Source organism: Notamacropus eugenii, chromosome 1, assembly GCF_028372415.1.
Source record: "Notamacropus eugenii isolate mMacEug1 chromosome 1, mMacEug1.pri_v2, whole genome shotgun sequence".
Taxonomy (NCBI): domain Eukaryota; kingdom Metazoa; phylum Chordata; class Mammalia; order Diprotodontia; family Macropodidae; genus Notamacropus; species Notamacropus eugenii.
In genome coordinates, this window is record NC_092872.1 from 549064838 (window position 1) to 549087800 (window position 22963).

Here is a 22963-nt window from a genome sequence, read left to right on the forward strand (position 1 = left end):
TGAATGAAATTGTTGATTGTTTCTATGATTTCTTCTTTAACCCAACCCTTCTTTAGGATTAGATTATTTAGTTTCCAATTGATTTTTGGTTTATCTTTCCATGGCCTTTTATTACATGTAATTTTTAATGCATTATGATCTGAGAAGGATGCATTGATTATCTCTACCTTTCTGCACTGGACTGTGAGATTTTTATGTCCTAGTACATGGTCAATTTTTGTAAATGTTCCATGTACCGCTGAGAAAAAGGTGTATTCCTTTCTATTCCCATTCAATTTTCTCCAAAGATCTATCATATCTACCTTATCCAGAGTTTTATTTACCTCCTTAACCTCTTTCTTGTTTATTTTAAGGTTAGATTTATAAAGTTCAGAGAGGGGGAGGCTGAGGTCCCCCACTAGTATAGTTTTGCTGTCAATTTCTTCCTTCAACTCCCTCAACCTCTCCTCTAAGAATCTGGATGCTATCCCACTTGGAGCATACATGTTTAGTAATGATATTGCTTCATTGTCTATGGTGCCTTTTAGCAGGATATAGTTTCCATCCTTATCCCTTTTGATTAGATCTATTTCTACTTTTGCTTTGTCTAAGATTAGGATTGCTACTCCTGCCTTTCTTACATGAGCTGAAGCACAATATATTCTGCTCCATCCTTTGACCTTTATCCTATGTGTATCCCCCCGTTTCAAATGTGTTTCTTGTAAGCAGCATATTGTCGGATCATGGCTTTTAATCCATTCTGCTATCCGTCTCCGTTTTAGGGGAGAATTCATTCCATTCACATTCACAGTTATGATTACAATCTGTGTATTTCCCTCCATCCTCTTTCCCAGCATTTGTGCTTTTAGCTCTCCTGTCTCCCTTCCCCTCCTCAATAGTATTCACTTTTCACCCCCCCCTCCTGCATCCTTCCCCTCCTTCTTTTAGCCCCCCTTCCTTTTACTCCCCTTTACTCTTATTGCTTCTTCCCTCCCTTTTAGCCTCCCTCCCCTTTCTTCCCCCTTCCCCTCCTACTACCTATAGAGCTAGTTAGGATTATCTACTTAAGATTATTGTTCCCTCCTTTAAACAAATCAGATGAGAGTACCTCTCAAACAATGTTCATCTCCCTCCCCTCCTTCCCTCTACTATAGTTTTGTACTTCTTCCTGTGATGTAATTTGCCGTTTTCTGCTTCCTCCTTTTCACATCTCCTATTACAATCCCTTCTCATATTTAAATCATGTTTTTGACATGACATCATTTACTTTATACCCGTTCCCTCTATGTATATCCCTTTTATCATAATAGCTGCACAGTTCTCAAGATTAACAGGTATCATCTTCCCTTATAGAGAGGTAAACAGTTTGCCCTAATTGAGTAACAAGTTTTTGTTTTTGTTTTTTCCCCCCTGTTTACCTTTTTATGATTCTCTTGAGAGCTGCATTTGAAGATCAAATTGTCTATTGAGTTCTGGCGTTTTGGTCAGGAAGCTCTGGAAATCCCTTATTTCGTTGAATGACTTTCTCCTTGCCTGAAATGTTATGCTGAACTTTGCTGGGTAGTTGATCCTTGGTTGAAGTCCCAACTCCTTTCCCTTACGGAATATTGGGTTCCAATTCTTTCGATCTTTTAATGTAGAAGCTGCAAGGTCCTGTGTGATCCTGACTGTGTGTCCTTGATATTTGAATTGTTTCTTTCTGGCTGCTTGTAGTATTTTCTCCTTCACTAGATAGCTCTGGAATTTGGCCATGACATTTCTTGGGGTTTTGAGTTTGGGATCCCTTTCGGGAGGGGAACGGTGGATTCTTTCGATGACTATTTTGCCCTCTGAGTCTAGTACTTCTGGGCAGTTTTCCTTGATGATTTCCTGGAAGATATTGTCCAGACTCTTTTCTTCATCATGGGTTTCTGGCAGGCCAATAATTCTTAAATTTTCTCTCCTGGATCTATTTTCCAGGTCAGTTGTTTTTCCAATTAAATATTTTACATTTTCTTCTATCTTTTCATTCTTTAGATTTTGTTTGACTGATTCTTGCTGCCTCATTGAGTCATTAGTTTCTACTTGCCCAATTCTAATCTTCATCGTATTGTTTTCTTCAGTTAACTTTTGCATCTCCTTTTCCATCTGACCAATTTTTCCCTTTAAGGAGCTATTTTCTCCATTTAATTTTTGTACTTCCTTTTACATTCGACCAATTTTCCCAGTTAGGTTTTGTGTTTCCTTTTCCATTTGATCAATTTTCCCAATTAGGTTTTGGGTTTCCTTTTCCGTTTGATTAACTCTTCCTTTTAGGGAATTATTTTCTCCAGTTAACTTTTGAACTTCCTTTTCCATTTGTTCAATTTTCCTTTTCAAAGTGATGTTCTCATCAGTGAATTCTTTTTTTATAATTTTAAAATCATTGGCCAGGTTTTCTTCTATTTCCTTCTTCAGCTGTTCCAGGAAAGCTAGTTGTGCTTGCGAGAAGTTCACAGTCCCTTCTGAAGTTTCAGATGGAAGTACAGTCTCAGCTCTGACCTCTTTGGTGTTTGTGTTTTGGTCCTTATCCCCATAGAAAGATTCTATGGTTTTTTCTCCCTTCTGCTTTTTCCTATTCATGATGTTGGCTGAGTGTTGTAGCTTCTGGTTCTTTCAGTCAGAAGGTATAGAACTTTGTGTTGAGCTGATGTATGAAAAAGCTAAAAGCAGGTTTTTGTTTATTGTTTCCCAGATCAACCCTGGGGTTAGCTTGTTAAGTGTGTGGGAGGGGTGGTCTGGTCACAGGAGATCTCCTCAGCTGAACTGAGGCAAAGGCAAGCTCAGGAGATGGTGATCCTAGCTTCCGTATTGTCTTCCCTTTTCCCCTGGAGGGCTGAGGCACACCTAGATGCTAATGCGTGTTCCCACCCCTCCTGGGACTCGTCTCCCGGTGCTGAGGCTTGCCTGGGTCTCAGTGCGAATTTTCTCTGCCCTGGGTCCTCTCTCCTTCCGGATCGCCTCCGCCACAGTAGGAAGAATCCCCCTTTGCTATTTTCCTAGCCTCTGGTGTTATGAGACTATTTGCCCCCTTCTGCTGTTCCCGCTGATCCAGGATTTTTCTGGGGAAATATTTTATGGTTCTTTCACAGTCATGAGGGGGGAGGAGAGAGCATTTACTTATCACTCCGCCATCCTGGCTTCCAGAAGTTCAAGTAGGTGACTTACCGAAGTTTAGTCTTCAGGCTGAAGGTTTCAAGGGCTGCTGCGCTGATAGCTGGCGCTCAGCAGCTCTCACCAGCTCGGTTTGGCTGGTCTCCTGCTCCGCTGGTTCCGCCTGCCGCTCTCAGGCTTCTCAGGTCCCTTCCGCCCCGCAGCGCTGACCGCACTGCGCTGTGCGCTGGGGGCTCACCCCCACGGAACAGATCCTTCCCGTGGACCTTCCAGTCTAACCTGGGCTCCGAATCCGTCAAAGTCTGTCACCCACTGGATTCCACGCCTCCAAAGTTTGGTCAGATTCTCCTTTCAGAGGTATCCAGAGGAGTTTGTCCAGGAGCTTAGGTGAGTCGTTGCTTTCACTCTGCCATCTTGGCTCCGCCCCCCGTTTATTTTCTTACAGAGCTGTTTCTTACCTTTCTTTTTCTCAGTTACTGGAAAGGTAAGGCAGCAGTAGTCATGAAAAAATGAGAGACCCATCATAACATGTTTTAAAATGCACAGAACAGAAAAAAGGAAAGACAAACAGAATAGTTCTGAAAAGTAACATGTAGAACTTATTATATGATTTTTTTCCAAAAAAAGCGGAGCATTACAAAAAGACTCAGGGTTTCATATAAAATCCTTTTTTTGATCTACTGTTTTACAAAAATGCACTTCTCTTAGTGTTTAAATCAGAATTTTTTTTAAAAAAAAAATCTAAAAACAAATACCTCAGAAGGGCTATAAAAGTGCACCAAAATAAGACAATAATAAAGAAAGCCAAAGAGAAGCAGTTTTAAGTTCCTCCATGTAGTACAAGATTGTACAAAAATACCGCAGAGTCCTGCAGAAAGCTAAAGTAGAAACAAGTCCAGGTAGGCATAAGCCAAAGAAAGTCATTAAGTACAGTAGAAGATGGGCCATATCAGTTCCCAGGAAGCACAGTGTGAGGAGCCTGGGCAGCTCAGCACCCCACAGTTAGGCAACTCCAGAAGGAACACACAGAACATGCAGCCTGACTAGCCCACTGGCAGCAGAATTCAGAGATAAGACAGCAAAGTGCCCCAGTAATTCCTCACATATGTAGCTTAGTACTTATTCAGTCAGCTCAGCTACTTGGCAGCCCCACATAATACAGAGCAGAAAACAGGGCCAGGCCAGCACCCAAGCATCTCAATGCATAGACAGTGAATGCGGTACGCAGGCAATCTATATCTGAGCCACAGCAGGAAAAAGGGCCAGGGTAGCACCTAGGAAGCAAAGCATGTAGGGTCTGTCAAAAGGCCTTCCACTAGTATCATCAATATCCGAGATTCAATTATCAGCGTTCAGAGTAAAGGATCAGAGTCAAATTAGGGCTTGAAACTGTGCCAGAAGAAACAGGAGACAAGACCAAAAGCTAAGTCAAGACACCAAAACTGAAAGGGAGGGAGGGAGGAAGGAAGGATTTATTAAATACCTACTATGTGCCAAGCTGTGCTAAACACTTTACAAATATCTCAATTGATCCTCACAACAACCCAGGGAGGTAGATATCATCATCCTCATTTCATACTTAAGGAAACTGAGGCAAACAGAGGTTAAGTGACTTGCCAAGGACTAAAAAGCTAGCAAGTGTGTGAAGTCAAATTTTAACTCAGGTCTTCCTGACTCCCACCCTAGCACTCTATTCATTGCACCAATAAGTTGTAGGGCCTAATCTTAGCTACCACATCCAAGATGAAACAAGGTCTGTCACACAATCCAAGATTACAAAAGGTAGTGAAGTCTGACCCAAACACAATGCTTCAATCCAGAAACTAAGGTTAGAGATATGAGGAAACAGAAGAAAATTCCAAACAAAATGAATAAATACTTTGGATTGAATTAATACCAAAAGTAAAATCCAAAAAAAGATTAACTCTCTCTAAGAAGTCCAAACACAGCATCAGAAAAAAAGAATATCTGAACACAAGAACTGCATGAATAATTGAAAGAAATGATGGAAGAGACAGAAAAAAGGCAATTTTAATGGCAATTATGGCTAAGAAGGTAAGAATAACAAGGAAAATTAATAACTTAGACCAATTAATAGAATTCCCTGAAATGAAAAAGATGGGACATACAGAAATTAGTGGTTCCACAACACAACAAGAAATACTAATACAAAATCAAAAGACTGAAAAAATAAATCAACAGAAGAAAATATAACGTAAATGTTATTAAAAAGTCTGACCCAGATCCAGGAGAGATAATCTTAGAACCATTAAACTACATGAAAATCATGTTCCTCCCCCCACAAAGCACTCATAGATAGCAAATTCCAAGAAATCATAAATAGAAACTGCCCAGAACTATTAGAACCATAAGGCAATGAGAAAAATAAAGATTCTGCCTATTATTTCTTGAAAGAAACACTAAAATGAAAACTCTAAGGAACACGAGAGCCAAAGTCCAGAGCTTCTAAGCCAAATTACAAGCAGCCAAAGTTCAAATATCAAGGAGCAATGAACGGTAAGGATCACACAAGACTTGGTAGCTGCCACTAAAAAGGAAAGCCTGAGAATATGGACATTCCAAAAAGCAAAAGATTTTACTTACACCCAATAACTTACCCAGCCAAATTAAGTATACTCTTATCATTGTTCAGTTGTGCTTCCAAGGACCATACTGTTCATAGGGGTTTCTTTCCAAAAATACGGGAGTGCCTTGCCATTTATTTTTCCATTGGATTAAGGCAAACAGAAGAATTATTTTAAAGTTGTTTGAAGGGGAAGGTTGGGAGAGTTCTAGGTTCTAGGTTCTAGGTTCTAGAAGGGTATAAAAATCTTCTAAATTCAGAAAGAAATAAGAGGGCAAAGGGATAGGGTAAGGGGGAAGGGAGATAAGGGAGGGATTCTTGTAGGGATGAGTAGGTAAAGGATAAGAGGGCAAAGTAGAGAGTAGAAGTAAAGTAGGGAAGATAACTTTGGCAGCTGAGTGGAGAATGGACAGGAATGGGGAAGAGACTAAAGGCAGGGAGAGCAACCAATAGGCTACTGTAATAGTCCACACACAAGGTGATGAGGACCTGCACAGGGTGTCTGTGTATCGATAACTAAATGTATAAAAGAGCTGTTGTGAAGGTAGAAACAATGAGATTTAGCAACAATTTGGATGTGGGGTGAGAATAAGCAGTCAAGGAAAACACTGAGCCTTGCTGACTGGATAGACAGGGATGCCCTACACAGTAATAGGGAAGTAAAGAAGAGCAATGAGTTTGGGAGAAGGTACAGAAGATAATTAGTACAGTTTTGGACATGTAGAGTTTGAGATGCCTAGAGGTCATCCAGTTTAAGACATCCAAAAAGCAGTTAGTGATACAAAATCATATGTCAGGAGAAAGATTAGGGCTAGACAAATAGATATGAGAATCATCTGTATAGAAGTAACTGAATCCATGGGAGCTGATGAGATAATAAAAAAGAGAGTAAAGGGAAAGAGTAGGGTCCAGGACAAACCCTTAGGATACATCCAGTTAATGATTATAACCTGGAGACTGATCCAGCAAAGAAGACTGGAAGGACTGACAAGTAAGAGGACCAGGAGAGAGCAGTGTTACGAAAACCTAGAAAGAAGAGAGTATCCAGAAGAAGAGGGTGATCAATCGTGTCAAAGGGTAGATTAAAAAAAAATTAAAGAGAGATTAAAAAAAAGATGAGAAAAAGCCTTTAGATTTGCAATTAAGAGATCACTGCTAACTTTGGAGTGAACAACTGCAGCTAAATGATGAGGATGGAAACAATAGCTAGCATTCATATAAAGTTTTAGAGATTTACTGAGTGCTTTAAATATATTACGTCATTTTATCCTCACAAACAATTCTGGGAAGGTGCTATCATCCTCTATCCCCATTTTACAACTGAGAAAACAAGGCAAACAGAGATTTAAGTGACTTGCTCAGGGTCAAATAACCAGTAAATGTCTGGGGCACAATTTTAACTCAGATTTTCCTCAGTTCAATCTAGCACTTTATCTCCTGTGCCATTTAGCTGCCCCTGTGGAAGCCTGAAACCATACTAAAAAGACAGTGAGAAGAAATGAGTTATTTTAAGTAGGGCTAAATCAAAGACCTTGGAGCTGCCTGAACCATCCTGTGTAGTTAACATTAAAATAAACAATATCATAGGGGTTGGGTGCAGGGAACATGAAAGAGCTATCTATTAATAGTCACAAAGGAGGCTGGAATCCATACAAACTCCTTTTAAAATAATCTTGATGAAGGCAGATGGTACTTAAACTTACAATAGATTATCAGAGCATATTAGAGCAGCTAGGTGGCACAACAGAGTACCAGGCCAGAGTCAGGAAGACCCGAGTTCAAATCCAGTCTCAGACACTTACTAGTTGTGTGACCCTGGGCAAGTCATTTAACACTATTTACCTCAGTTCCTCATCTGTAAAATGAGCTGGAGAAGGAAATGGCAAACAATTCTAGTACCTTTGCCGAGGAAATCCCAGAGTCATGAAGAATCAGATGACTGAAACAATTGAACAACAGATTACTAGGAGTAAAATAAAATTGTTAGGCTGATTTGCTACGACCATTTCTGCTTCTGTAAACATGGTACAGCAGGCAGAGTCCAAGTCCTGGGCAAATGGTATGAGTTAATGATCTTGCCACTTTTTTTCTATTCCTGTGGCTGATGTTAGTCAGAAGCCATTGCTTTTGTCAGGGAAGGAGGTGAGGAAAGTGTGATCATCCTTCTTCAAAGTTATCTGAAGTCATCATATTGCCATAATTTAATAGACTTATGGACTAATAAATAACTTGAATAAAGCCTTCCTTCTTGAAGGCACTGTTGTCCATCAATATACTAGTGGGTCAATGTTCAATGAATTGGATGAGGCACCAGTGGCCAAGGTCTTAGATCAGATGGTAGTTCCATAAGAGATTAAAAAATGGGAAAAAGTAAGTCTAAGAAAATTTATGGTACAGGCTGCTTAGTTAAGATTGTGGAAATACAGTGGATAGGGAGAATCTAGATTATTCCAAATGTTGTCTATTATAAGTGACTGACACTTGATTCCTCATGACCTAAAAAGCTCAGAGCTTCACAGGACTCTGAGTTCTGTAGAATCTGTATTCTCTACCTGGGTATCTTGATGGCTCCCATGTACTGAGTTACTCTCAAATCTGCCTCTATCTAGTGGGGCCCAGAAAAAGGTAAGGCCTTGAAAGACCTAAAGCAGGCTGTTCAGCAGTTTTTCCCCTTAAGTCTTTACTATTCTATAGAACCTATATATTTTTGGAGGCCTCTATCCATAAGGATCAGGCTGAGTGAAGTCTTTGGTAAGACACAAAGGTATGGAAAATAAACAACCAAAAATGTCTAAGGAGGCCAGTCACTATACCATTTTTTTAAAAAAGTGTTTGTGGTTGAGCCCTACTTACTAATGAACAGATGACTTAGGGCTCATACAATTAATTACCTTTTGTCCAGTTACCTATTATGCATTGAGCTATGTGAAATAGTCCCTCTAATAAGATGGGTAAGTCACAGAATTCTTCTAACATTAAATGAAAATGGCACATTCAATATTATGCAAAGCCTGGCAGGAATTAATGCTTTCCATCAGAGAATGAGGTGCTATACTACTTAACTGGTTCAAGGGAGAGAAGAGAGTTCTCTCCATGCACTGCTAATGCTTTGCCTCCTCCACTAGTCCACTGAGTCCTTTTCCAAAGCACCTAGCTCTTAAGGAAAGTTATTTTGCCCAATCACCAATTAGGCCAAAAAGAAAAAAAAACTGCTCTGCCTGTTATGTGAAGGGTTGTAACCGGATCTCAAAAACCATTAATCTAGTAACAAAGAATCTCAAAGAGGGAGGGAGAGTCAAGTAGATGAAGCTGTGAGTTGCATAGCTAGTATGTAAGACAGCCTTAAGTGATAGAGCAGGAAAGATTTTTATTTATATTCTTTCCTAGCCATGGATTTGACTAAGTTATTTGGGGCCTAAAGAAAACAGAATTATACAATTAAAGGCCCTGCATTTGGGGTCAGGACCAGTGGAGAAATTTTGCTGATGCCTCTCACCACACACATTTTTGGTAGGGTATGTTAGAGTCCATAAAAGACGTCTATCTTTATTTCTGTACAGAGTGCTTTGTAGTTGAATTCATATGATATATGCATGTACTTTATTAGATGAACTCCTACATACATTCTAGTTATTTCTAGTTTATACATTCTAGTTATTTTGAAAGGAATTTTTTTCTGTCTTTTGCTCAGTTTTTTTTTTTTGTAATATACAGCTAAAGGATTCTTTTCTTTCCCTAGTAAATTCTTGTTTGCCATGAATATTTTTCTAAAAGTTTTACTTTCCCCATATTGCTAAAAAGCAAAGTACTTCCCAATAATTCTACCCCTTGGTTCCCCAAATACTTACTAGGACGAAGTTATCTAAAATATTCCTGGAAAGGAAAACTTTCCTATTAAGAGGAATCTAATCATTTCTTCCAGGTTTTACAGAACCTTCTGAAGGAACAGAAAGCTCTAGGCCAGAGTTGGTCAGTTAAAGCGTTTAATAAGCATTTACTATTATATTCCAGGCATGACGTTGGTATTAACAGGTTGCAATATAAAGGTTTGTTTGGTCATTAGATACCAGTAGCACATTTTCCTACAAGAATAAAAAGGCCATGTATAGTAGTTAGATTTCCAAAGCTAGAACACAAGCTTGTTTATTTCATAAAATACAGGACAGTCAGTACTCTAGAATTGTACACTCTGTATACAAATGATTCTATGTGAAAATAAATTTGAGTTACCTCTTGGAATGCTTCAACACATCTCTCATTGCTGAAATACTGGTATTGGGAATGAGGAGTCTCTTCTTTCCCCTGAACCAGTTAAGTAGTACAGCACCAAGTCATTGTTGGCACAAGGGCTGAGACTCCAGTAGGGTTAGGATTTTAGGTAACAAGGTTCTTCAAGGGATAAGCAGTTGTGAAAATCTAAGGCAGGGGATCTGAAGGAGAGCAGTAAGAAGATAAGATGGAATTAGGGACACTGCCAAAGAAGCATGAGGATGATGAGGGAAAAATGGTCTTAGAGGCATAGTCTTCTGTTTTTCTCATGAAAGACGTTACTCTAAACCTGGGGTGAGGTGTGAAACTGAATACTGGTGGCAAGGTCCAAGAGGAGAGAAGAATCAGAAATGCCAAGAGGAAAAAAGACAGAAAGGCATATTCATAAGGCAATTCCTCATCTATAAAACAGTGACAAAAATACCCACATACCTCCTATACAGAGTTATCAGCAGAATTAAATGAGAAAAAATATGCTTTGCTAACATTAGAATCCTATGTAAATGTCATATTTTACTACTTCTAATGCTCTGTTAAACAGAAATAGTGACATCAGGAACCTTTAGATTGTTTTTAATGGAATTGCCTCTTAATGTCTCTATATTGCAAATTTTTACTTTGGGTTCAAACCTCACATATTGCCAAGTCCAATTCTAGCAGTATGATATCACTCACATTTTTCTCCTTTTCACCTACAAGGCTACCACTAACTTAAGTATTTATTTTACTTCTTACCTTGACTACTGCAAAAGTCTGCTAATTAGTCCACCTGAGCCAAGTGTGTCCCCTCTCCAGTCAATCCTCCACAAAGTTGCCAAAGAGTCACTTTTAAAGAACTGATCTGACCATGTCACTTCCTGACACAATAAACTCCAGTGGTTCCTTATTAAGTAAAGTATCAAACTTGTTTGTTGGACACTTAAAAGTTCTTCACAACCTGGCTCCAAACCACCTCTCCAGATTTATTATACATTTTACATTTTCACACATTTTATGAGCCAGCTAAAGTGGCTTCCTTGTCCTCCTTACAGATCACATTCATCTCCTTTGTACAGGTTACTGCCCATGCCTGGAATGCTCTTCTTAGTGTCTTTCAGTCCATCCCAAATGCTACTTCCTAGTCAATGACTTTACTGAACCTCCTCAACCTGCTCCTGAATACCTACTGTCCCTGAAATTGTCTTGCATTTGTTGTATATGCTTATACATGTACATGTTGTCTCCACCTAAAGTATACAGGCTCCTCAAGGACAAGTTTCATGTATGTCTTTGTTTCCCTCGCACTTAAAACAGTGCATGGCATATTGGAGACACTTAATAAACATTTGTTGATTAGCTAGCTGCTATCAATGATCAATTTAAAGTTGGAAGGGATTTTGCAGACCATCTACAGTCCAATTCTCTCATTTCACAGAAGAGAAACCTGTGGCCCTGAGAAGGGAAGAGACTTGCCCAAATTCACAAAAGTAAAGAGTAGCAAAGCCAGGATCCAAATCCAGATTCTGATTCCAAATTCAGCAAACGTTCCCCTGTGCCATGCTGCTATTCAAACAATCTTCTACAGATTTTTTTTACTTTTAAAATAGTTACACTTTCAACAAATACAAACAAAACATGGAATAAATTTCTAGATAAAATCATCAAATCCAAACATTATGATTGAAAAACAACAACATAAAAAATTTTAATAACAAAAATCAACTCATTCTTTGTCCTTTTTATTCACCTGTATATTTATAAAAAGTTAAGTGGTTTTTTTTATTCTGCTTTAGTCAACATATTGGTTGCTTTTCTTATTTTTTGACCATGTCTTTCATTACTTCATATATCTTTCCATATTTCTTTGCTGTTCTTTCTACATGCCAGTTAGTCTCCCATACCTAAAATGCAAAACCTCCCCACCTCCCGACCTCTTAGAAGGCCTCGTTTCCTTCAAGTTCAAGCTCAAGTTCTTCCTATACAGGACTTTTCCTTATTCCTGATTTACATCCCCACCCAAAAAAGTCAAATTATTCTGTATGGATTTACTTATATATGTACATGTTGTTTCTTCCTAATAGAATAGAAGCTACTTGAAAACATGGACTGTCTAATTTCTATCCCAGAACCTAAGACAGTACTAACACATATTAAGCACTTAAGAAATGCTTGTTGAAGAAGGCAATAAGGAGAGAAGGGGAGTTCATACAGACATTTGGTCACATGGTTAAGACATCAATTTCTTAATGGTACATTTGTTGGGATCTGCTTATATTCCAATATTCTTATAGGTAATATGCAGTATTTGGGGAGTCTTTTTCGCTACTATAGCAAATTCAGCTATATACGTAGGGAACAATTTAGAATAACATTTAAAACCTTTAACAGTATTAATAACTAGAGTTAAATCATCCTAAAAGTCCAAAATGAGTCCCAGAGTTCAATTCCAAGAATACTAAAATAAACATTTATTAAGTACCTGCTATGTACAAAAGCAGTGTGGCACCATGGATACAGGACCATCTTTCAAGTCATGAAGGCCTAGGTTCAAGTCTATACTTTGACAACCCATGGTCATGGAATTTCTCACTGCCTCAGGCAACTTCCTATACATATATATTACAGAAGATTTGTTGATCTGTGTCAGTGCAGGAAACTTCCACAACAAGTATTTCCCTACATCAATAAATTCACAGCTTCCAGACCAAAACAATATCAAACCACAGATCAAGTTAGGAGATTTAAAATCTCTTCCTTGAAGGAAGCTAAGATAATTTCTTCCCTGAAGGAGTCTAATGTTTAGTAGTTAAACAGAACCACTTCAAACTTCTGGCAGAATCAATATAATAATTAAAGACATCATCCTATGTCTAAAATTTTTGCGAAGATATATTTTCAAATGACATGACTGAAGAAAATATTTGGATTGTTCATCTATAAAACTTTGCAAATTATATTTCAGCATTTTCTATTCATTACAGAAATTTTTAAATGTAAGCAAACTTACCTCTGTAACATTGAGGCAAGTTGTACAATAATATGTTCCTTCATCAGTAACTCCCCAGGAAACAGCAGCACACTGCGTACAGGGTTCATTAAAGTCTCCCTGTAAAGGAAGAAAAATATGCATTCAATATATTTAACTCAAATATAAATCTAGACAGTGCATTTTCCATTACTGTATACTTCATTTAGCTACTCGGAGAGGTGTAGCTAAGTAGGAGGACAGGAACTAGAGGCCCTGACAAAGAAAGGGGGACTGAGAGGGTAGCAGATTGGAGAAGATGATCTTCGTGGTCCTGTCCTAAGAGATGCCACCAAAAATTCAGCATGAGGTGTGAACCAAAGAGGTTCGTTTTAGAGATATCAGGAAAAACTTCCTAAAAACTAGAGGTATACCAAAAAAGTGAGATGAGTTGCACCTTGATAATTTGTGTTTCCCCCACTTGGGAGCTGAATTCTGCAGGCAGAGGTTGGACCACTTGTTTGGTATATCCCTGCCCATATTCCTTTTATGTATGGATTGAACTGCATAGCTGCTAGGGTCCCTTCTATTCCCAAATTCTGTGATTTTGTGAAATTATCAGGTATGGGACAGATGGTCTGAAAAGTGAGGTCTTCTCTTTCAGGTGACTCACAGGACCCTGATAATGGAGTTACTGAAGAAAACCAGAATGCAAACTTTGACATAAAATGGGATATAAACCTCTTACACCGCAATAAGCTCAAAATGGATACATGACCCGATTAAAGGTTACACTACTAAAAAAGAGAATAATAAGGTGTGGCTGGGGAAAGAATTCTCAACTAAAGAACAGAGGTGATCCAAAAAAAAGAAAAAACATAATTCCAATGACACAAAGTTGGAAAGCTTTGACAATAACGAAATGAATCAATCAATAAACATTTATTAAGAGCCTACTGTGTGGAACTGCCACGTAGGATACAAAAAGAGACCACACACACACACACGCCCCTCATCTCCACGCTCCTCTCAATTCCAACCTGACTTAGTTATCTAAGTACGGCCATTTTCCTCCAGCAGAACCTAAGTTATTTAAGGGAAGGCTCCGTCCCACCCGGTGTTTGATCTCCCCTCCCCCATCCCGCTTCCTCCAGAGGCCAGCACATACTTGGGAACTCCTCAGGGGCTTAAACAAGCGTCTGTGGAATTCACGTGTGCGCACACTCCTAACGCTACATAACAACGGACGGTACCTCTTTAAACGAACACACACGTGCACTCCCGCGCACACACCCCGTCACATCACCTAACGGTCGGTACCTCTTCAAACACGCGCACACCCCCCCCCCCCACACACACACGCACACACACACGTACGCTCCCGTGTACACACACCCTCACACCCACACCCATTCACACTCCAGGCCCTCACTGCTCCCGGGGGCCTTGACCAAGCCCTCCCGGCCGGGCCCCGAGTCCTCACCGCCTCCTCAAACTCCATAGCGGAGCCCAGGTCTTCCGTTACTCAGAGAATGCACGTTCGCGCCGCGGAGGTTCCCGGAAGTCCTCAGGGGCACTCTTCCGGGGCGGAAACCACCGGCAGGCACTTTCGGTTCCGGGGCAGCTGCGTTCCTCCACGTCCCTCCCGGCGCAGCCGGATGAGGAGCGCTCGGGAATGGGGCAGCCCCGGCTCGGGAGCCGCCGCTCGCGTTTCCGCCGAGCTTCGGTTTCCAAGTCAGCCGGCTGGCCGCAGCCCAGGCAGGTCGGGATGCCGGCGCCTTCCTCCTGCGGCCACCCCCGGTAGCTGGCTCTTTTCCTGCTGTCTCTCCCGTTAAACCGTAAGTCCGAGGGCGGAGACTGTCTTTTCCCTTTCTTTTTTTTTGGTGTCCTTAGCGCTTAGCAGAGTGAAAGAGCATGGGTGCTTTATAAATGCTAATTGACCGATGGACTCTAATCAGAAGAACTTGAATGGGCATTCCACCCCATTCTGCAGGTACTTCTTGAGAGCGTGCCGTGTGCCGATCATTGTGCCAGGTGGTGGAGATACAGAGACAAACCCACACCCCTTTGTCACCGGGAGCTCACCAGGCGTTGGGTGAAACGTCTAGACAGAGGCCTGGCTCTGCAGTAAAGGAGACCAGACTTGTGGTCTGCCTCAGCCCTTTCGGAAGCTCGGTAACCAGGGCAAGTCGAGTCAAACCAAGTCAGCCAGCCTGCATCAAACTGTGCCCACGCCCTGGAGATTCAAAGAAAGGCAAAAAACGGTGCCTGCTCTCAGGGAGCTCACGGGCTTACCAAAAAGATCATAGTGGGAAAATATATACAGGATAAATGGGAGATGATCCCAAAGGGAAGGCACTACTAGACTTGGGGGGATCTGGAAAGATCTCCTGCAGTGAGACTTTAGCTGAGACTTCTGAGGGTCTTCCCCTCCCAGTTTTTGATCGATTGATTGATTAATTGATTGATTAAAGGGGCCTTGGCTGACTTCTTAAATAGGCCCAATCACTGTTTCGTCAAAGTGAGAACTCTCTCTCACTACATCCTGAGCCATGGCCAGTTGTCCTGATCTGTATCTGGTCACTGAACCCAGATGACTCTGGAGAAGAAAGTGAGGCTGGTAACTTTGCACAACCTTCCCCCACTCAAATCCGGTTCAGTTGCAAGTCATGGCATTATCTTCCTCATGTCATGGTCCTCTTCCTGAATGAAGGACAATCCACAACCACAGCTGAGACTTAAAGGAATCCAGAGAAGCCAAGGGGGTGAATGTGAGGAGGGGGAAGGTTCTAGACATGGAGGACAGCTAATCAAAATGTGAAGACATGAGGTATAGGGCACACTCCATCCAGGAACAGCAAAGAGACAGTGTCATTGAAACATGGAGCATGTAGAGGGGTGTAAGGTATAAGAAGACTAGGTAAGTAGAAGAGACAGATTATGAAGGGGCTTTAAAAAGCCAAACAGAGGATTTTATATTTGATCCTGGAGGTAATAAGGAGTCTGTTGAATGGAGGGGAATAGGAGGGAGGTTGGTGACTTGATCAGACTTATGCTTTAGGAAGATCACTTTGGTAGCTGACTGGAGGCTGGACTATATGTAGTGAGGTGAAATTTGCAGCAGGAGAACCTTCACCAGGGTGGTGGCAGTGTCACAGGAAAAAACAGAGTTACAACATGGTAGCCCAAAATACTGATATCTTAGGCTATATTGAAAGGTTTAGGATCCGGGACTGAGAAGATGACAATTTCTCATGTCTTCTGTCCTAATCAGACCACATCCAGAGTACCTGTTAAAATTCTGGTAAATGCATTTTAAACTGGAAGGCAATTGATTTGAAATGGTTCACAAGACCATGAGAAAGTTAGATACTGTGTCACGGGAGGATAAAAGATCCTTTAAAGGAATTGAGAAAGTTTAATATGAAGAGAATATTGGGGACATGTTCATTTCCTTCCAGTGTTTGAAGGGCAATTGTGGGGGGTGACAGGGAAGGATTGCAATTAGACATGTTCTCCTTGGCCTCAGTGCCAGCACTGGGACTAGATTTCAGGATGATGTAGGAGAAGGGAGGAAAGCAGTATGGGCAATGATAAGAAACAAGGCGCACAAGAGGTAACAAAGTTTCAGAAAACAAAGCATGTTAATGTAGGTACTTTAAAATGACTTGAGGGGGAGGAGCCAAGATGGTGGAGTAGAAAGACACACATATGCTAGCTCCGAACCCACAGCCCATAAAATATCTGTAAAGAAGAACTCCCAACAAATTCTGGAGCAGCAGAAGCCACAGAACAATGGCGTGGACAAGATTTCTGTTCCAGAGAGCCCTGAAAACCTGACGCAAAAGGTCCATTCATGCCCCAGACCAGAGCAGAGCTCAGCCCTGCCTCAGCCTCGTGGTGCCCAGAGGAGCAGATCTGAGCAGGCTTCAGGGACAGAATCTCCAGCGCCAAGCAAGTCCCTCCACCCACAGGTGACAAGGGTCGGTGAGAAAGTCTTTTTGGGTGGCGGACGGGAGTGGGGTGTCCCCGTGGCTCGGGCCCCCCTTGGGAGGCAGCAGCGGAGGTGGCGGGCGGACAGGGGCTTCCCAAGCAGGCAGGAACTCGGATCCATTGTTGAAGGTCTCCCCATAAACCCCCTGAGGGAACTGAGCCTGTGAGGTGGCCCTGCCCCAACCTGAGCAGCTGAACTTAATCTCACATTGAATAACAGCCCTGCCCCCACCCAAAGCCCTGAGGCTGGGAAGCAGCATTTGAATCTCATACCCCAAGCACTGGCTGGGTGGATCTGGAGGCAAAGTGGGTGTGGAGAGGACACTCAGAAGTCAAGTCACTGGCTGGGAAAATCCCCAGAAAAGGGAAAAAAAATAAGACTATAGAAGGTTACTTTCTTGGTGAACAGATAATTCCTCCCTTCCTTTCTGATGAGGAAGAACAATGCTTACCATCAGGGAAAGACACAGAAGTCAAGGCTTCTGTATCCCACACATCCAAAATAAATATACCATGGGTGCAGGCCATGGAAGAACTCAAAAAGGTTTTTGAAAATCAAGTAAAAGAGGTGGAGGAAAAACTGGGAAGAGAAATGAGAGAGATGAAAGAAAAGTATGAGAAGCAGGTCAGCACCTTGCTAAAGGAGACCCAAAAAAATGCTGAAGAAAATAACACCTTGAAAAATAGGCTAACTCAATTGGCAAAAGAGGTTCAAAAAGCCAATGAGGAGAAGAATGCTTTCAAAAGCAGAATTAACCAAATGGAAAAGGAGGTTCAAAAGCTCGCTGAAGAAAATAGTTCTTTCAAAATTGGAATGGAACAGATGGAGGCTAATGACTTTGTGAGAAAGCAAGAAATCACAAAACAAAACCAAAAGAATGAAAAAATGGAAGATAATGTGAAATATCTCATTGGAAAAACAACTGACCTGGAAAATAGATCCAGGAGAGACAGTTTAAAAATTATGGGCCTACCTGAAAGCCATGATCAAAAAAAGAGCCTAGACATCATCTTTCATGAAATTATCAAGGAAAACTGCCCTGATATTCTAGAACCAGAGGGCAAAATAAGTATTTAAGGAATCCACAGACCACCGCCTGAAAGAGATCCAAAAAGAGAAACTCCTAGGAACATTGTGGCCAAATTCCAGAGTTCCCTGGTCAAGGAGAAAATATTGCAAGCAGCTAGAAAGAAACAATTCAAGTATTGTGGAAATACAATCAGGATAACACAAGATCTAGCAGCTTCTACATTAAGGGATCGAAGGGCGTGGAATAGGATGTTCCAGAAGTCAAAAGAACTAGGACTAAAACCAAGAACCACCTACCCAGCAAAACTGAGTATAATACTTCAGGGGAAAAGATGGTCTTTCAACGAAATTGGGGACTTTCAAGCATTCTTGATGAAAAGACCAGAGATGAAAAGAAAATTTGACCTTCAAGCACAAGAATGAAGAGAAATATGAAAAGGTAAACAGCAAAGAGAAGTCATAAGGGACTTTACTAAAGCTGAACTGTTTACATTCCTACATGGAAAGAAAATATTTGTAACTCTTGAAACTTTTCAGTATCTGGGAAGTTGGTGGGATTACACACACACACACACACACACACACACACACACACACAGAGACAGAGAACACAGAGTGAGTTGAATAGGATGGGATCATATCTTAAAAAAATGAAATTAAGCAGTGAGAGAGAAATATATCGGGAGGAGAAATGGAGAAATGGAATGGGGCAAATTATCTCTCATGAAAGAAGCAAGCAAAAGACTTTAGTGGAGGGAAAAAGAAAGGAGGTGAGAGAAAAACATGAAGTTTACTCTCATCACATTCGACTAAAGGAAGGAATAAAATGCACACTCATTTTGGTATGAAAACCTATCTTACAATACAGGAAAGTGGGGGAGAAGGGGATCAGCAGGGTGGGGGGGATGATGGAAGGGAGGGTAATGGGAGGAGGGAGCAATTAGAAGTCAACACTCTTGGGGAGGGACAGGATCAAAAGAGAGAATAGAAGAAATGGGGGGCAGGATAGGATGGAGGGAAATATAGTTAGTCTTACACAACATGACTATTATGGAAGTCATTTGCAAAACTACACAGATATGGCCTATAATGAATTGCTTGCCTTCCCAAAGAGAATGGGTGGGGAGGAAGGGATGAAGAGAAGTTGGAACTCACAGTTTTAGGATCAACTGTCGAGTACTGTTTGCACTACTAGGAAATAAGAAATACAGGTAAAAGGGTATAGAAAGTTATCTGGCCCTACAGGACAAAAGAGAAGATGGGGACAAGGGGAGGGAGGGATGATAGAAGAGAGGGCAGATTGGTGATAGGGGCAATTAGAATTTTCAGTGTTTTGGGGTGGGCGGAGGGGATAAATGGGGAGAAAATTTGGAACCCAAAATTTTGTGAAAAATGAATGTTAAAAGTTAAATAAATTAAATTAAAAAAAAAAGTAAAATGACTTGAGGCTTAACTAACACTCAACTCACAGTTCAGCACAAATTTGTGAGTCGTATTTCCAAGGGAAAGCACTGTCATCAAATGCCATTGTGGTCATTTAATCTGGCTACACTTTACATTAATTCTTCATTTTAGAATTCTTTCTTTAATATAAAAGACAGATACTTAATTTATTATTATTTAATTAATGGGAATTGTGCATTACAAGATCATTAGGTAAAATGCAGGGTAGAAACCTATTATTAACTTCAAAGCTTTCTGGAGAACTATTAAATGCTAGCAGATATATTCTAGGGAGCAGTCAACATTCTTGACACTGAAGTCTTTTTTTGTTTGTTTGGTTGGTTGGTTTTGGTTTTGTTTTCTGATTCTCCTTTTGTCTGCCCTCAGGAATTTCCACTGGAAAATGTCTGTCTGGGGAGAAGAGCAGGATGTGGGACTCATACTTTCCTTACACCACCCTCAGGATGGAATCTTTCATCTTTTGATTCCTGATTTACCAGTCGTGCAACCTTTGCTAGAAGGAAATTGGCAAATCCCAAAGAGTTGAAGGAAAGATTTTTGTTTTGCTTTAATTAAGGTTGTATAGAGTGTACATTATATAACCAGAACTCATGGTTTATTTGCTAGTCCTGTTTCATACATTCATTTTTTTCAACAAATCATTATTGAACACTTAATATTTATAAAGCCTTCCCTCTATAACTAGGTATAGGGAGTGATACAAAGACACATAATATTAAGTACATAATATATTTCTGTAGGTGTTCCCTTACAATAATCTAATGAGGATAATTGCAAGCCTTATCATTCCCATTTTAGAAATGATGAAAATAAGAATTAGAGCAGTTAACTCAAGATGACACAATGAATATTATTTGTGATTGAGATTTGAATCCAGGACTTCTGATTCCAAACCTGGTATTCTTTCTACTGCACCATATTGCTACCCAACAAAATTGTAGGATCTACCTTTAAGGAACTTACTGGCTAGGAGGGGAGTTAAACCATGAACATAAGTAACTATAAAAGGGATTTCTTAACTTTTATAAAAGTAATGTTTAACATCATCTTCCATTTTTTCATTCTTTTGGTTTTGTTTTGTGATTTCTTGGTTTCTCATAAAGTCATTAGCTTCCCTCTGTTCCATTCTAATTTTTAAAGTACTATTTTTTTCAGTGAGCTTTTGAACCTCCTTTTCCATTTGGCTAATCCTGCTTTTTAAAGCATTCTTCTCCTCATTGACTTTTTGAACCTCTTTTGCCAATTGAGTTAGCCTATTTTTAAAGGTGTTATTTTCTTCAGCATTTTTTTGGGTCTCCTTTAGCAAGCTGTTGACTCACTTTTCATGATTTTCTTGCATCTCTCTCATTTCTCTTCCCAATTTTTCCTCCACCTCTTTTACTTGATTTTCAAAATCTTTTTGAGCTCTTCCATGGCCTGAGATCATCGAATATTTATTTTGGATGTTTGAGATATGGAAGCCTTGACTTTTATTTCTTTCCCTGATGGTAAGCATTGTTTTTCCTCATTTGAAAGGATGGGAGAAGATACCTGTTCACCAGGAAAGTAACCTTCTATGGTCTTATTTTTTTTCCCTTTTTTGGGTATTTTTCCCAACCAGTTACTTGATTTTTGGGTTCTTTGTCAAGAGTAGGATATGCTCTGGGGCCCTGTAAGATCTCAGTTCCTCCAAGGTGGCACAATCAAGCCTGCACACTGGTCTGGGAGCAACCAGAAAAGTTTTGTGCCCAGAATCTGCGAGTAGTAGAATTTCCTCTCCATAACCACCTCACCTCCAGTTCCGCAGGCCAGCACTAGGGGCTGAGATTCAGATCAGCTGCTCAATTCCCCCAGGGGCTTTACAATGAGGCCTTCAACAATGGATGCTGTCTGCTGCCTGCCATAGGAGCTGCCACCTGGGGTTGGAGCTATGGACGGGGACACTGCTCCCTTCTAGGCCAGCTGAAAAAACCCTGTCACTGACCTTTGGTGCCTGTGGGTTGTGGGATCTGCGAAAACACTGCTGCCACTAGGGATTCCACCCCTGAGGCCTGCTCCAGTCCTCCTCCCTGTGCTGCGCGATCGTGGCTGGGCTCGGCTGGGCTCCATGTCTGGTGCGACAGACCTTTCCTGTTGGCCTTCCAGGTCACCCTGGGCTGGAAGTCTCCTCCACTCTGTCATTCTGTGGCTTCTGCTGCTCTAGAATTTGTTGAGAGTCATTCTTTACAGGTATCTTATGGGTTGTGGGGGAAGAGCTAGAGTATGTGCATCTTTCTACTCCACCATCTTGGCTCCATCCCCAAAAGTAATTTTTAAAAAGAAGAAAGGCTCAGTGTACTATGAAAGTTCACAAGAAGGAGAGATCTTTCCTAGAATGAAGAGACTTCATGAAAGATGTGAAAGCTGAGCTAGGCTTTGAAGAATGGTTAGATTTCAATAGTCAGGGGTGATAAGGGTATGCATTCCAGGAATGGAGTATGGTTTAGTACAGAGCAAAAGTGTAGATTCAAGAAAACATAGTGTCAGCCTATTACTACTGTGGACAAGTGGTGTGTTGTTTTTTTCTTAAATAAATGCATAAATTAAAAGAAAGTGTCCTTTATCAAGGACCAGTACTTTTTTAAAAAAATTAGTTAATTTTTAATTTTCAACATTCACTTTTATAAGATTTTGAGTTCTAAAATTTTCCCCCTCTTTCCCCTTCCCCTGCTCCAAGATGTCATACAATCTGACATAGGCTATCATACAATTATATTAAACATATTTCCACATTAGTCATGTTGTAAAGAAGAATCAGAACCAAAGGGAAAAGCCACAAGAAAGAAAAAAAAGAGTGAAAATAGTATGCTTCGATTTATGTTCAGATACTATAGGTTTTTTTTCAGGATACAGATAATATTTTCCATCGTGAATCTTTTGGAACTGTTGTCTTAGATCACTGCATTGCTGAGAAGCACTAAACCTTTCAAAGTTGGTCATCACACAGTGTTGCTGTTACTGTGTATAGTGTTCTGATTCTGCTGACTTCATTCAGCATCAGTTCATGTATGTCTTTCCAGGTTTTTCTGAAATCTAAAGGGACAGTCCTTCCAAGGAAAATGTGAAGTTGCAGGGTTTGTCTTTTTTTTCTCTCTCACCTCCCTTTTTGCCACAGACAGCCCTCTTTCCTTCAGTCTCCTCCACCTCATTTCCCATATATTTAATACTGCCACGAGTCCATTTTGTTTTTAAAACAATCCACTAAATTACTAAGGTGTAAAAACTTGAAATAGCTTGTTTTATCCTTATAAGTAATATTTGCATTTTTAAAGAAGCCATCCAAGGTTGGAATGGGGAGTAATAGCTTAATCCCCAAAATAAATAATAATGATAAGGGACAATAAGAGCAATTTAAGCTTCACTTTAAATTTTACAAAATAATTCCCTCTTAAAATAAGTTTTACTAGTTAATAAAAGAACACAATTCCCTCTCCACAACTCTGAGCAGACATTTTCTGACTGTGAGATCATAGATAATAAGTGTGAGGTTCAAGAGTTGTCATACTAGAAAGAACACTAGACTGGGAGTCAGGAGACCTGTGTTCTAGTT

General features: G+C 40.5%; 1 protein-coding gene and 1 long non-coding RNA gene across 4 annotated transcripts in view; one reads left to right on the forward strand and one right to left on the reverse strand.

Annotated features, from left to right (window-relative positions):
- The window catches only part of TAF1B (TATA-box binding protein associated factor, RNA polymerase I subunit B), a 109279-nt gene extending 94788 nt beyond the window's left edge, over window positions 1-14491 (reverse strand). For 2 of the 3 annotated variants that reach the window (XM_072634244.1, XM_072634243.1), the window contains exons 1-2: window positions 14392-14491; window positions 12951-13049 (exon numbers count right to left, since the gene is read on the reverse strand). In XM_072634244.1, the coding sequence (XP_072490345.1) occupies window positions 12951-13039 (89 nt within the window). In that variant the 5' untranslated portion in view covers window positions 13040-13049; window positions 14392-14491. The remainder of the gene's footprint in view (window positions 1-12950; window positions 13050-14391) is intronic. The other variant, XM_072634245.1, reaches the window with a different exon arrangement.
- Window positions 14492-14612: 121 nt separating this feature from the next.
- On the forward strand, window positions 14613-19993 carry LOC140520354 (uncharacterized). The gene is made up of 2 exons (XR_011972464.1): window positions 14613-14746; window positions 19762-19993. It is a non-coding gene; the product is annotated as an uncharacterized lncRNA (long non-coding RNA).
- Window positions 19994-22963: the final 2970 nt, after the last annotated feature.